Source organism: Panthera leo, chromosome D1, assembly GCF_018350215.1.
Source record: "Panthera leo isolate Ple1 chromosome D1, P.leo_Ple1_pat1.1, whole genome shotgun sequence".
Classification (NCBI taxonomy): domain Eukaryota; kingdom Metazoa; phylum Chordata; class Mammalia; order Carnivora; family Felidae; genus Panthera; species Panthera leo.
In genome coordinates this window covers 1,845,490-1,861,912 of record NC_056688.1, presented here as the reverse complement: position 1 = coordinate 1,861,912, position 16,423 = coordinate 1,845,490, and the positions used below count along the sequence as shown (strand labels likewise).

The 16,423-nt window shown below is 40.0% G+C and overlaps 1 protein-coding gene across 4 annotated transcripts in view; it reads right to left on the bottom strand.

Annotated features, from left to right (window-relative positions):
- The window catches only part of DYNC2H1 (dynein cytoplasmic 2 heavy chain 1), a 342,439-nt gene that overhangs the window by 191,983 nt on the left and 134,033 nt on the right, over positions 1-16,423 (bottom strand). For all 4 annotated transcript variants that reach the window (XR_006193953.1, XR_006193954.1, XM_042906646.1 and 1 more), the window contains exons 64-65: positions 8,223-8,321; positions 6,172-6,295 (exon numbers count right to left, since the gene is read on the bottom strand). Coding sequence is in view for 2 of the 4 variants with exons in the window: in XM_042906646.1 (XP_042762580.1) it covers positions 6,172-6,295; positions 8,223-8,321 (223 nt within the window). In the remaining 2 variants the exon portion in view is untranslated. The remainder of the gene's footprint in view (positions 1-6,171; positions 6,296-8,222; positions 8,322-16,423) is intronic.

The following is a 16,423-nucleotide window of genomic DNA, read 5'->3' as shown; positions in this document are numbered from 1 at the left end:
GAATAAAAGAAGTGAAAGTAGTACAAAAACTAGCCTCCCAAAGTATTGTAACCATTCTAATATCAGACTCTAAAACCTGATAACACTTCTGAAGAAAAGGAAGGACGTTTCATAATGGTAAAGAAAAGAATCCAAACAGGAAAATATCACATTTTCAAATATGTATGCATCCTGAAACACAGCTTCAAAATACTTAAAGCAAAAACTGAAGAAACTATATAAAAACGAAACAAATTCAAAATCATAGAGCCTTTAAGAAATCTCTCAACAAATCATAGAAAAAAACAAAATATAGCAGATAACACCACTACTAATAAACTTAACTGACTTTAGAAAAAAATTAAAACGAAAAGCAAATTTCACATAATTTTCATTTGTACATGGAACATACATGAAAATTAACCAATGTCCAATCACAGAGAAAGCTTCAACAGGATGTAAACAAGTGAGTACTTCAGAGTAAGCTCCTTGGCCATGAAAGAGTTATGCTGAAAATCAACAACAAAAAAGGAATCTAAAAAAACTGCAACTACCTGGAAATTATATAATAACAAAAGAGCCAAGTAATCTGACGAATCAAAGAAGAAGTCAAAACTTATGTTACGAAGCTGGCAAAGGGCTGAGAGAGAAATTTATAGACATAAATGCATATATTAAAAAACAGATTGAATATCAGTATTTTGAATTTCACCTCAAGAATCTAGCAAAAAAAACACCAAAGGAAATCTAAGGCAGTAACAGGAATGAAATAATGAAGAGCAAAGACCCAGTTTAAAAATACAATGAAAAAAACTGACATTAAAAGTTGATATATCGAAAAGATTAGTAAAACTGATAAACCCTTATCAAAGACTAATGGAGGAAAAAAAAGAAAAAAAATTATTAATGTCAAGAAACAAGGAGACATCATTACAAAGCCAACTGAAATTACAAAGTTATGAGAACATTATGTAAAAAATACACCAAAACATTTGACAATTTGGATGAAATGAACAAATGTTTGAAAATACACAGAACTTTAGCAAGCCTGACATACACACAAATTATAGGACACAAACATACAAAATAAATCCAGTGCTTAAAGGTCCTCAGCTCACATTTGCTGCCAATCTGCAACCAAAGACAGATCATCCTAAGAAAACATGCTGTCTTGGCAAGAGGGTATTGGCCACCTGTTACAGGACTGGGGCTTATGTTAGGCGACTGGAAGACGGTTCAAGGGAAGTGTGGTTTGCTGGGGAACGGATGCTATCAGAAACAGCAGCCAGTTCTGTGACTGGTATCTTAATAATGTTTATCTAGGAGGTGAGAGAAATGGAGGGGGACTACGTTATAAATGGTTAAAAAAAAAAAAATCAGAAGTCACCAAATTAGCTGGGAGAGGAAGATGTCTGGTTATTTTTCTGGTACGGGGAGTACCCTTGATTCTGCGCCTAGACATGAGGATGGTCACAGGAGGAGCCACGGGATGTTGGTGCTGCGGAAAGAGGCACGTTCACCAGGACAACAGCACAGCCAGGCCACAAGAGCCAGGCCAGGGCGATGGGACTCAGGGCCTCGCTCCGTTGACGCAGCGTGAGAATGCAAGCAAAATTATCCATCCTGCTGCGCGTCAGGCCCGTGGTCATCCTCACTGACGAGGGAGGCCAAATAGGGGCTTCTGGGGTGCAGACACAGGTCTATGTCTTGATCTGAACGCTTACACAGGTGTGTTCTGTTTGTAAAAATGCATAAACTGTACACATGCATGTGTATATTTTAATAAAATGTTAAAATTGAAAAATAACTGGTTTTCTCTGGTAAGTAGGACTAGTCATAAGGAGGGGAGGAACGGAACTCAGCTGCCATTCTGTACTATTTGATTTTGTAAACTAGGCATGTATTATTTTGATACAGAATTTTAAAAAAAATGCCCAAAGGAAATGGTTCATTGTCCAAAAAGGACCCTTATGTATAAGCCCTGTATTATAATGCCCAACACAGTCTCAACTGCATCAAGTCTTGACTTACAATGGAGTTAGCCTATGGAGTAGAGAATAAAGTTAATTTTTTTTCTTCTGGACACAAAATCTTTACTGTACTTTAGAGAACTATGGAGACAGAATGACTGGGAATAAGCACAAAATTTGGTTGCCTGCTCTCTTTCCAGGGAAAGTCCCAATTTATTTGTTCAGTATCTCAGTTCCAATCCTGATCCACGTTCGAGAATACTGTTTGGTTTGGTTTCATCAACATTTATAACAGATACGGACACTGTATACAGTATACCCCCACAGGTCCAAACTCTCCAGAAATTTATCATCATCTGAGCTAGATAAATCCAAAGTACCATGTCAAATGTCCTATGGGTCCAAACATCCTATTATATGGATAACCTTTTGGTAATGGTCTCCACCAACAGAACTGCCCACATTGTATTCAATACCATCCAAGCCCGAATGACTAAAGATGAATAGGACTTAAGTGAGGACAAATACAAAACCCTGCCAATCAAATAACCAAAGCGACACTGCCCAAGCAAGTGAAGAATAAACTGCTGTCTCTATACCTACTATATACAAAGAGAGAGAATAACGATTCCTTTCTTGGCCTACTAGAAGCAGCATCTTTCATTCCTGGAATTTTTACAAAAGCCTATGTATCTGGTCAACAAACGTGTGGCTGGTTTTGAAAGGCTGCTCCTGCAAAACTGCAAAAGGCAACTTTGGAAGAAATCTGAGCAAGTATAAAACATTGCTGCCTTTGACCCCGTGTCCTTCAGATGCACAGCATTACAGACGTCTGCAAATAATCTCACATAAGAAAATCCAAAGGCATGCTACAGCCCATACACTATCCATAGACAAAATTTCTGGGAATCCAGAGCAGTGAGGATCCTGTCCAATGAGCTGACTTCAGGGAGCATTCTTTTTTGTTTTTTTTTTTATTTTTTATTTTTTTTAACTTACAACCAAATTAGTTAGCATATAGTGCAACAATGATTTCAGGAGTAGATTCCTTAGTGCCCCTTACCCATTCAGCCCATCCCTCCTCCCACAACCCCTCCATTAACCCTCAGTTTGTTCTCCATATTTATGAGTCTCTTCTGTTTTGTCCCCCTCTCTGTTTTTATATTATATTATTTTTGTTTCCCTTCCCTTGTGACCATCTGTTTTGTCTCTTAAAGTCCTCACATGAGTGAAGTCATATGATTTTTGTCTTTCTCTGACTAATTTCACTTAGCATAATATCAGGGAGTGTTCTTGGCAATAAGGCCACGGTGACAGTTACTAAAATACAACAGTGCAGTTGATTTATGAGTCAGAACAAGTGAGCTAACTTAGCATTATTCAACTTCAACACTCCTGGCAATTTGTGCTGGAAAACCATTTCTTGGAAGGAGAGGTCCTGAGCATTTTAAGAGGTCTGCCATAGACCACCCAAACTGTTGCAACCAAAAATGTCCCAGGCCTTGCCAAATGCCCTCTGGGGGACAACATCACTCCTGTTTGAGAAGCAGTGGTCTGGCTGTGTTCAGGTCCTGGGTCCAGTTGGGCCACCAGGGAGACATACCCATATGGAGAACCAGCCACGAGAAACAGATACAACGACTGATCACAAACTTCATCTCTGTTGTACATACAAATGCCCGTATGCTTCTAAAAGGAAGCATCCAGACTAAAAAGCCAACCAGAATGTTCAGCTTTCATCTCTACAATAATTCCCGATCCAGACTCAACCCCAACATGGAAATGAAATAACCACTGGACTGAAACAATCAATGAAAAATGCTTTTGACGTCTGTTATTAGAAAACTTACACTATATGCCCACCACACCAGCCTCTCCCTCAACAACTTCTAAGAGGCTGGCTGGTCCACAGTCTTTAGTTGCTTACCAGCTGCAAACTGGCACATGGACCTTCTGCTTGGGCGGAGTCACGAGGCACGTGTGACTCCGGAAGTAAAAACAACGAGAATCTGAAGAGGAGCTGTCCCTTGCCCTTCTTTTCCATCAGTACACATTTGAAGGGATTTCTGAACAGCATAAATGTGAGGAGGGAAAGTACATTCCAATCCTATTATCTGTGCTGACTGACCTCAGTATGTAGACAGGCAGTTCATACTGCTTAGATTAGGGACAGGGGATGTAACTAAAATTGGACACAGACTGTTTAATGTGGTTCTAGGACAGCCATCCTCTGTCCCCAAAGGAAACATATGATGACAAAATGGCAATTCACGGGCAACTCAACATGTTGGAAGACAACAATCTGAAATATATGCAAAGAGGATAAAAGATTCCAACTACTGTGAAATGCAACCCTGGGAGAAAGGCAGAAAAAATAAGGTAAGGGCAGAGATGAACTCTCTTTCCCTAATACTGAAATAAACAGACTAACCCAAACAGCCCTGCACAGCCAGGGGGAAGAGGGGTTCATAATGTGAGCTGCTCAGGATGTGAAATATGTAACTCTGCACCAGATCCAACTTCAAGGGACCTTGTCAACACCCATTCTCAGATGATGCTACGGACGCTGCCAACACCCGACACCAGTCACAGCTGACAGAGGCTCAGATTCAGGGAGCCTTCAAGGGCCAAACAGGCTGAAGGGACAAATCCAGACGGCCCTAAAGCTTCATTCCCACCTCCCCTTTAAGACAGAATAGCAGGAGCTGGTCAACAGATATGAGGAAGGACCAGTAAAGAAGAGATGAACTGAGACCGGAGACTGATGTCGAAAGTAACTCCAGGTCACAAGGGCAAAAGTGCCCCTACCAAAGCTCGCTTCACAACACACAGCCACTGCCAGCCCAAGCACACTGATGTGCAAAACAGCAAGTGATCTATGAATGCGTTTTTCTCTCTGTCCCTGGTTTGCCCAATGACTCCAGTTTCTATTTAAACCTTGCGGCGTGAACATAAATGCTGTAGTGGCAGTGATGTGTGTGGTATGAATCAGGACAATACGGTCTCGAGTTTAAATGCTTTCCTTTCTACTCATCAGAGGCTGGCTCAGGTACCTACAAAGCAGTCCTGAGACTGGGCCACCCCCACACCATCCTGCTTACGAGATGGGCCCCAAGAGGATTCTGGGAATTTGGATTTGGGGAGGGTTCTTACCTTACCCAGAACACGGTGGAAGAGTGGCTCACTGCGTTTTCACTGTTTGTACAAATAATGTGGTTTGTGCTGAACACTTGCGTTTTTGTTTGGGGAAGCTGGAAATCTGCTACATGCCAGGCCGAATGAGCTTACATAATGAGACCCCAGTGGGGCATCTGGGTGGCTCAATCGGTTAAGCTACCAACTTCAGCTTTGCGGTTTGTGGGTTCAAGCCCTGCATAGGGCTCTGTGCTGACCACTCCAAGCCTGGAGCCTGCTTCAGATTGTCTCCCTCTCTCTGCCACTCCCCTACTCATGCTCTGTCTCTGTCTCTCTCAAAAATAAACAAACATTAAAAAAAAAAAAATTACCCCCAGTAAAAACTAGGGTCTGAGTTTGTACACAGTAAGCTTCCTTGGTATATGACATTTCACATGAGTCATTTCACAACCTGGTCCTGGGAGAGTAAGCACTTCCTGTGTGACTCCAATGGCAGAGGACTTAGAGGCCTGCACCTTGTTTCTGGACTCCTGACCTCACTTATGGTGTGCTTTCTCTTTGCTGATTTGTTTTCTATCTTTTCCCTGCAAACAATCTGAGCCCTGAGTGTGACTGTTCCAACTGTGCTCCAGAAGACCCCAACACGGCGCCCCCCCCTCGGCCTTCCCCCCCACCTCCCTGCCGCGTCACTCCAGCCAGGGGCAGCTCAGAGACCCCGACACAGCTCCCCCCAGAGTCACTCCAACTGGGAGCGGCCCGGACACCCCAACACAGCGCCCCCCTCGCCCCCCGACCCGTGTCACTCCAGCCGGGAGCGGCCAAGACACCCCGACACAGCGCCCCCCCCCCTCGCGTCACTCCAGCCGGAAGCGCCCCGGACACCCCGACACAGCACCCCCCTCTGCAAAGGCACTTCAAGAATTCATTTACTTGCCACAGACTAGGAGGACATGCTCATATTCCCCCTGAAAAGTTTCCATTTGGTTAGATTCCGTAGCAAGACAGAGAAAGGTCAAAGTTAGTTATGAAGCTAATTACTTTCGAAATTTTAAAAATAGCCATTTTGTGGAAACTGTCAAATATTTACCTTGAGCGACCAGATCTCGTCTCAATAATGGATAGAGAACAGCTTCTACACCGTCCATCTCCTGTATAATAAGGGTTTTCCCAAACCGCACTGCCAGCTCGAGAGCTGTGATAAAGTTACTATCCTGAGGGAATAAAAAGAATACGTATTAATTCCTTTAGTACCTTAATATTTACAAATGTCCTCAAAGATAATGAAGGAAGATGTTAATAAGAATAATATGAATATTTTAAAATTTAGTATGCATGTTAATAATTCAAATTATTCATGACTGTGTTTCTAGTTTTAAGTACTTGGTGATGAATCATTAGAGTCGAATAAATTATCAAATAGATTTCATAATTTAAACACACATAAAAAATAAAGATTTTTACAGTAACAATAAAAAAGCTTGATTTTTCAATCTGCTACTAGAATTTAAAATTTCAACTTGATGCACAATTATTTTTTTATTTTTTATTTTTTTGCTTATGTTCAAAATCAAACACTGAATGGAAGAAGGGCAAATGATGCCTTCTAGTGAACTTTTCTTGTGAAAACAACCTCTGGACAAAAATCTATAATCATGCAAGAATTTTAAGGCTTTCTAGCTAGCAAAAGAGTTTTAAACCTCCAACTATGGTTACAAAAATTAAATATTTGGAATCATAATTATTAAAGTCTCCTCCTGTAAACCCAAGTGGCATTAAAGTATTTTTTAAATGTTTACTTGTTTATTTTGAGAAAGAGAGAGACAGTGTGGGTGGGGAGGGGCAGGGAGAAAAGGAGAGAGATACCCAGAACAGGTTCCATGTTGTCAAAGCAGAGCCCAATGTTGGGCTTGATCCCACAAACTGTGAGACCATGAACTGAGCTGAAATCAAGGATTGGATGTTTAACCAACTGAGCCTCCCAGCTGTCCATAAAGTATTTTATATTGCATTATATACATACATATATATATATATTGTATACAGATAGTATTATATATATATATATATATATATATATATATATACACGTATAGTATATAGATAGTATTATATATATATATATATACACACACACACACACACACACACATATATATATGTACATACTTAATACACACAAATCAGGTAAATACCTCCATTTTAAAAATGAAATACATTTTAAAGAGAGAATTGGTCAAGCACCTGAAGAATATCTATGAAAATCATGGGGCACCTGGGTGGCTCAGTTGGTTAAGCATCTGACTCTTGATTTCAGCTCAGGTCATGATCTCACAGTTCATGAGTTTGAGCCCCACTTCAGGCTCTATGTTGATAGCATGGAGCCTGCCTAGGATTCTCTGTCTCTGTCTCTGTTTCTGTCTCTCTCTCTCTTTCTCTCTGCCCCTCCTCCACTTGCTGTCTCTCAAAAATTAACATCTTTTTTTAAATGTTTAAAAAATTTTTAAAAGAAAATTAATCATACACTAGGCCTTCTTCAAACAAAACAAAACAAAACAAAATCTGACCCCAGATAATTTCCTCAGCAAGATAAATATGACAGTGAGAAGTCACTCCCCCCAAAAGACTATGATTACATTTCACTGAGCAGCATGTCAAATCTTGGACACATTGGAGATGCTTGTTGGTAAGGGTGAGGAGCAGGAGACAGTAAGAGGCATTGAGAGAAACCACATGAATGCTGGAAGTCCAGGAGACTTTCTCCAAGTGGAGTTAGGGACTTTCATCTCTGTGGGATCCTATACTGATGTCTTTAGTTGTAATTTAGTGTGAATTCTTATTTAATAGTCTCTCCAGCTACCAGACTGGTATCTCCTTGAGGGCAGGGATGGTGAATGTGTCACTCACCAGTAAATTCCCAGGTCTTAGATTAATGCTCAGCACACGTGAGGAATCAAGCAAATATTCTCCTCCCGTTTTTACAAATGAGAAAACCAAAGCTAAAATCATTATCTTTGTTTCCCCAGGTCCCAAGCCAGGTAAGTTACAGCAGTAAGCCTATGTTTTGTGAATACGGATCCAGAATTCTGTTACCATAAGATGCTATCCCTAGTCAGCATCTCAATTATAAGTACTGCACACCTGCTGGTTAATAACTTCCAATCTTGAGTCTTTCAAATGTGTCTTCAACCACTCTGTAGCTCGAGAAGAAGGGTCTATAAGGAATGGGCATACTCGACTCTAGTTTCAAAAAAAGAAAAAAATTATAAGCTTTCATTAAGTGGAAAAAATTGCCTAAAAATTATGCATCAATTACTGAGGGGGTTTTTCTTTCAGGCTTTGGAGAACATAAATATACAACCATAAGGAGGAAATAAAGATGCCAGTTTTAGCTGCACACAGAGGCTACATTAATAAATTTATAGCTATCAGGAATATTAGAAAATTAAATGCAACCACAGTAAATGGAGAAGAGTCCTATTTACTACACAGTAATGAAGTGTGTGTGTTAACGATACAGCAAGCAAGACCTCTAGTCCCCACCTGATGCCGTCTGCACCTCTCTTTGTGGCTTTTAAAATACACAAATTATTCGCAAACTTTATATATTCTCTGGTCAAATAAACCATAAAGACCTTAAAAGAGAAGTATGAACTAATCATAAAAGTACTGCTGAAATAATTAGCAATATAATTGGTTATGTTTCAGACATTAATTCTTATAAAGCAGTATATAGTTAATACTATATAGACAGAGCATCCTAGAAGAAAAAAATTATGTATCTTATAGATTAAGATCTAATGAACTAAAAACTAAATTCATTACAGAATACCCTGAACCAAACAGAAAGCTGGAAACTAGGGAAAATACATTGAACACACAATACCACTAAGCAGGTGAGAGGAAGACAATTATATAGATAGGATTAATTTAAATGTAAATATGTAAATTAATAGCTTTGGTAAATTTAAGAGGTAATAATCATTGTTACCTAGTAAATCAGATTTGAATAACAACTGGCCTAATTTATCTTAAATGTTCACATATATTTGAAAAAGGTAATGCAGTTGTGTGCTGTCCGGATAAGAAAACAAACAGAAATCCAAGTGAAATGAAGACTTCAAACTGAGGTATGTCCCTTAAGAAGTCACAGGTTCTTTTGGGGACTTATCAAGAAGGCAGAGAGTGGGGACTATCTGTCCTAGGCGAACAGCATTCATTACCAAACTTTTTCAAAAGTGCCAGGAAATGGTGATAATGAAGAGCTGACTGCCTTTAAAACAGCTTTGCTATTGTTTTAAAAGTCCCTCTAAACCACACAGCCTGGTTCTGCCTGCACTGAGAATGAACTACTCTCACCGCATCTCGATCTCCCAAGGTGGCCCACTGCTGTGTGATCGGCACCCAGCTCCATCTTATAAATGTGCTATTCCTGGCAAATGAGGTGGTTAGAAAACAGCCCCATAAGCATCTCTTACATACTACGCTTGGTTTTAGATCTGATTTTACGTATTCCATAGCCAACGCGTCACAAGTCTATGAGATCTTGCCCAACCACAAAAACAATTATTTTAAATTAAAAAAAAAGTTCTTACCCATGATTTCAAACCAATGATCTGATGCAGTAAAAAAAAAAAAAAGATAATATTTCAAAAAATCATGTCTTTAGACCAAAAATAAGCTTTAGAACTTCAAAGAGTACTTACAGGTTTGAATTAATCTTATTTATATTCCTCCAGAGAGATTTAGACAAAATCTCTAAGGTATATTTTAGGTCTGTGATCCATAATTAAATGTAAATTCTACACATAAGAAAGTGAAATAGATCCCGAAATGTTGAGCTGTCAATCACTCATCCATTCCTTCATCTACCACGTGGGGAGTAACTACTATGTTAAGACGATATGAGGGATGCAGAAATTAGTAAGATATAAATATACCCTTACCCTTCATGACTTCACATCCCAGAAAGAAACAAAACCTAAAAATTCTATAATAAAGAGCACACAAGATTCTATGGTGAAGCAGGTGAAGTCAGGGCAAGCTGCTAGAAAGCAGTTCAGGTCAAACTCGAAGGTCTTAGAACATTTTACATGATCTTCTAACTATGCGATCTTATATCACATGAGAAGATTTCACAGACACGTGCTATCCACTCACAGCCTTAAATGCAAGAGCTTATTCTAAATCTAGAATACTTTACAACTGACACAGAAAGTTGACTGTAGTAGCCCATCCCAACAAAATAACTAACTGACCTAGCAAATTTTTCCAAATGGTTTTGTTTTTTCATATAATTGTATCTATCTACAAGAAACATGGCAATGTTAAATAAAAAGTAAACCTAAGATTATTAAAATTAATTTCACAATTTTCCCTAGATTCATCATAAAAGATAATTCAGAATCCAAAACTAAGTATTTTCAATTACTATCATCAGGAAAAAACAATTACTGTGACAAACACTTTTTTTCTAAATGCTCATCCCTTACTTCTCATGGAATAAAAAAAGAATAATACTTAAACTGTGTGTTTTTTAAAATCTGCAAAAGACTGTCTTCTTGGATTGCTGACAAAGGAAGAGGTCATTAGAAAACTTTGGAGAAGGAACAACGAATAGAATAAAAAGCACATACTTGTTACACAATGTAATGAATTTATTTACCTACACATTTACAGTGCCACATTTGTAAATATAACGAGAGAAAATGTTTTAAAAATAGAGAAGAAGCCAAATCAAATTCTGAGAAAGTCACAACCGTTTAATCTGTGGTCAGCACCCTCTCCCCTGGGAAGGCGGCCACATAATGAGCCAAAATAAGTCAGCTGACTAATAGGTCTAACCAAACAAAATAATCCAGGAATACTGGGTCCACGAAACAAATCTTGTAATACTACAGTATGTTACCTAAAAAGGAGCATTTCATGTTCATGCTACCTTTGGAGCTATGGAGTTACAGAATAAGGAAACAGTGTGTGGGCAGAGAGGAAAGAGAAAACTGGTGTTAGAGAGGATAAGCTATTGCAATAGAAACAACAGACAAAAACCTATCACTGAGGGGAAAAAGTATCTTCCAATCATCTGTTACCTAATACAAAGGTAAACCAAGTTAGTGGCAAACTTCATACTTCATTTGAAGAAACTATCAGTTTGTATACATTAGTTGGAATGTGATTTTCACATTCAATGCTAATAAGGCTGTAATACTTTAACGTTTAAGCAATGACTATTGAGAAATATACATGGAGACAAGGGAAGATGGTGGCGTAGGAGGACACTGGGCTCACCACGTCCTGCTGACCACTTAGATTCCACCTACACCTGCCTAAATAACCCAGAAAACTGCCAGAAGACTAGCAGAATGGAGTCTCCAGAGCCCAGCGCAGACGAGAGGCCCACGGAAGAGGGTAGGAAGGGCGGAGAGGCGGTGCGCGCTACACGGACTGGCGGGAGGGAGCTGGGGCAGAGGGGCGGCCCGCCGGCCAAGCAGAGCCCCTGAGTCTGGCTTGCAAAAGCGGAGGGGCCGGACGGAGTGTTCCAACAGCAAGCGGGACTTGACATCTGGAAGGTTATAAGCTAACAGCTCTGCTCGGAGAACGGGAGGGCTGGAGGACAACGGGAGGGAGAGTTGTTGAGCCCCAGACAACAGAGCTCAGTTTGGTGGGGAACAAAAGCGCTCGCCAGCGCCATCTCCCTCGCCCATCCCCCAGCCAAAATTCCAAAGGGAACCAGTTCCTGCCAGGGAACTTGCTTGCACCCCGCAAACACCCAACGCTGTGCTTCTGCGGATCCATCCCTCCGGGGGGTCTGACTCTCTCCCGGTGCCGCAGGGCCTCTCCCAAAGCGGATCTCCGAAGGAGGACGAGCTAAGCCTGCCCCTCCCGTCCCCGTGCATCTTGTCTATCCACCCCAGCTAATACGCCAGATCCCCAGCACCACAAGCCTGGCAGTGTGCAAGTAGCCGAGACGGGCCACGCCACCCCATGGTGAATCCCACCCCTAGGAGAGGGGAAGAGAAGGCACACACCAGTCTGACTGTGGCCCCAGCGGTGGGCAGGGGGCAGACATCAGGTCTGACTACAGCCCCGCCCACCAAGTTACTCAAGTAACCAAGTTACTCAAGACAGCACAGGGGAAGTGCCCTGCAGGTCTGCACCACTCCAGGGACTATCCAAAATGACCAAACGGAAGAATTCCCCTCACAAGAATCTCCAGGAAATAAAACAGCTAACGAACTGATCAAGAAGAATTTAAACAATATAACAGAAAGTGAATTTAGAATAATAGTCATAAAATTAATCGCTGGGCTTGAAAACAGTATAGAGGACAGCAGAGAATCTATTGCTACAGACATCAAGGGACTAAGGAATACTCAGGAGGAGCTAAAAAACGCTATAAACGAGCTGCAAAACAAAATGGAAACGACCACGACTCGGATTGAAGACGCAGAGGAGAGAATAGGTGAACTAGAAGATAAAATTATGGAAAAAGAGGAAGCTGAGAAAAAGAGATAAAAAAATCCAGGAGTATGAGGGGAAAATTAAAGAACTAAGTGATGCACTAAAGAGAAATAATATATGTATAATTGGTATTCTAGAGGAGGAAGAGAGAAGGAAAGGTACTGAAGGTATACTTGAAGAAATAATAGCTGAGAACTTCCTTGATCTGAGGAAGGAAAAGGGCATTGAAATCCAAGAGGCACAGAGAACTCCCTTCAGACGTAACTTGAATCGATCTTCTGCACGACATACCATAGTGAAACTGGCAAAATATAAGGATAAAGAGAAAACTCTGAAAGCAGTGAGGGATAGACGTGCCCTAACATATAAAGGGAGACCTATAAGACTCGTGACTGATCTCTCTTCTGAAACTTGGCAGGCCAGAAAGAAATGGCAGGAGATCTTCAATGTGATGAACAGAAAAAATATGCAGCCGAGAATCCTTTATCCAGCAAGTCTGTCATTTAGAATAGAAGGAGAGACAAAGCTCTTCCCAAACAAACAAAAACTGAAGGAATTCATCACCACTAAACCAGCCCTACAAGAGATCCTAAGGGGGCTCCTGTAAGACAAAGTACCACAGACATCGCTACAAGCATAAAACATAGACATCACAATGACTCTAAACCCATATCTTTCTATAATAACACTGAATATAAATGGACTAAATGCGCCAACCAAAAGACACAGGGTATCAGAATGTATAAAAAAACAAGACCCATCTATTTGCTGTCTACAAGAGACTCATTTTAGACCTGAGGACACCTTCAGATTGAGAGTGAGGGGATGGAGAACTATTTATCATGCTACTGGAAGCCAAAAGAAAGCTGGAGTAGCCATACTTATATCAGACAAACCAGACTTTAAATTAAAGGCTGTAACAAGAGATGAAGAAGGGCATTATATAATAATTACAGGGTCTATCCATCAGGAAGAGCTAACAATTATAAATGTCTATGCGCCGAATACGGGAGCCCCCAAAATATATAAAACAATTACTCATAAACATAAGCAACCTTATTGATAAGAATGTGGTAATTGCAGGGGACTTTAACACTCCACTTACAGCAATGGATAGATCATCTAGACACACGGTCAATAAAGAAACAAGGGCCCTGAATGATACATTGGACCAGATGGACTTGACAGATATATTTAGAACTGTGCATCCCAAAGCAACAGAATATACTTTCTTCTCGAGTGCACATGGAACATTCTCCAAGATAGGTCACATATGGGTCACAAAACAGCCCTTCATAAGTATACAAGAATTGAAATCATACCATGCATACTTTCAGACCACAATGCGATGAAGCTTGAAATCAACCACAGGAAAAAGTCTGGAAAACCTCCAAAAGCATGGAGGTTAAAGAACACCCTACTAAAGAATGAGTGGGTCAACCAGGCAATTAGAGAAGAAATTAAAAAATATATGGAAACAGATGAAAATGAAAATACAACAATCCAAATGCTTTGGGATGCAGCGAAGGCAGTCCTGAGAGGAAAATACATTGCAATCCAGGCCTATCTCAAGAAACAAGAAAAATCCCAAATACAAAATCTAACAGCACACCTAAAGGAAACAGAAGCAGAGCAGTAAAGACAGCCTAAACCCAGCAGAAGAAGAGAAATAATAAAGATCAGAGCAGAAATAAACAATATAGAATCTAAAAAAACTGGAGAGCAGATCAACGAAACCAAGAGTTGGTTTTTTGAAAAAATAAACAAAATTGATAAAACTCTAGCCAGGCTTCTCAAAAAGAAAAGGGAGATGACCCAAATAGATAAAATCATGAATGAAAATGGAATTATTATAACCAATCCCTCAGAGATACAAGCAATTATCAGGGAATACTATGAAAAATTATATGCCAACAAACTGGACAACCTGGAAGAAATGGACAAATTCCTAAACATCCACACGCTTCCAAAACTCAATCAGGAGGAAATAGAAAGCTTGAACAGACCCATAACCAGCGAAGAAATTCAATCAGTTATCAAACATCTCCCAACAAATAAGAGTCCAGGACCACATGGCTTCCCAGGGGAGTTCTATCAGACATTTAAAGCAGAGATAATACCTATCCTTCTCAAGCTATTCCAAAAAATAGAAAGGGAAGGAAAACTTCCAGACTCATTCTATGAAGCCAGTGTTACTTTGATTCCTAAACCAGACAGAGACCCAGTAAAAAAAGAGAACTACAGGCCAATATCCCTGATGAATATGGATGAAAAAATTCTCAATAAGATACTAGCAAATTGAATTCAACAGCATATAAAAAGAATTATTCACCATGATCAAGTGGGATTCATTCCTGGGATGCAGGGCTGGTTCAACATTCGCAAATCAATCAACGTGATACACCACATTAATAACGGAAAAGAGAAGAACCATATGATCCTGTCAATCGAGGCAGAAAAGGCCTTTGACAAAATTCAGCACCCTTCCTTAATAAAAACCCTTGAGAAAGTCGGGATAGAAGGAACATACTTAAACATCATAAAAGCCATTTATGAAAAGCCCACAGCTAACATCATCCTCAATGGGGAAAAACTGAGAGCTCTTTCCCTGAGACCAGGAACACGACAGGGATGTCCACTCTCACCACTGTTGTTTAACATAGTATTGGAAGTGCTAGCATCAGCAATCAGACAACAAAAGGAAATCAAAGGCATCAAAATTGGCAAAGATGAAGTCAAGCTTTCACTTTTTGCAGATGACATGATGTTATACATGGGAAATCCGACAGACTCCACCAAAAGTCTGCTAGAACTGATACATGAATTCAGCAAAGTTGCAGGATACAAAATCAATGTACAGAAATCAGTTGCATTCTTATACACTAACAATGAAGCAACAGAAAGACAAATAAAGAAACTGATCCCATTCACAATTGCACCAAAAAGCATAAAATACCTAGGGATAAATCTAACCAAAGATGTAAAAAATCTGTATGCTGAAAACTATAGAAAGCTTATGAAGGAAATTGAAGAAGATATAAAGAAATGGAAAGACATTCCCTGCTCATGGATTGGAAGAATAAATAGTGTCAAAATGTCAATACTACCCAAAGCTATCTACACATTCCATGCAATCCTAATCAAATTGCACCAGCATTTTTCTCAAAACTAGAACAAGCAATCCTAAAATTCATATGGAACCACAAAAGGCCCCGAATATCCAAAGTAATTTTGAAGAAGAAGACCAAAGCAGTAGACATCACAATCCCCAACTTTAGCCTCTACTACAAAGCTGTCATCATCAAGACAGCATGGTATTGGCACAAAAACAGACACATAGACCAATGGAATAGAATAAAAAACCCAGAATTAGACCCACAAACATATGGCCAAGTAATCTTTGACAAAGCAGGAAAGAACATCCAATGGAAAAAAGACAGTCTCTTTAACAAATGGTGCTGGGAGAACTGGACAGCAACATGCAGAAGATTGAAACTAGACCACTTTCTCACACCATTCACAAAAATTAAATTCAAAATGGATAAAGGACCTGAATGTGAGACAGGAGACCATCAAAACCCTAGAGGAGAAAGCAGGAAAAGACCTCTCTGACCTCAGCCGTAGCAATCTCTTACTCGACACATCCCCAAAGGCAAGGGAATTAAAAGCAAAAATGAACTACTGGGACCTTATGAAGATAAAAAGCTTCTGCACAGCAAAGGAAACAATCAACAAAACTAAACGGCAACCAACAGAATGGGAAAAGATATTTGCAAATGACATATCAGACAAAGGGCTAGTATCCAAAATCTATAAAGAGCTCACCAAACTCCACACCCGGAAAACAAATAACCCAGTGAAGAAATGGGCTGAAAACATGA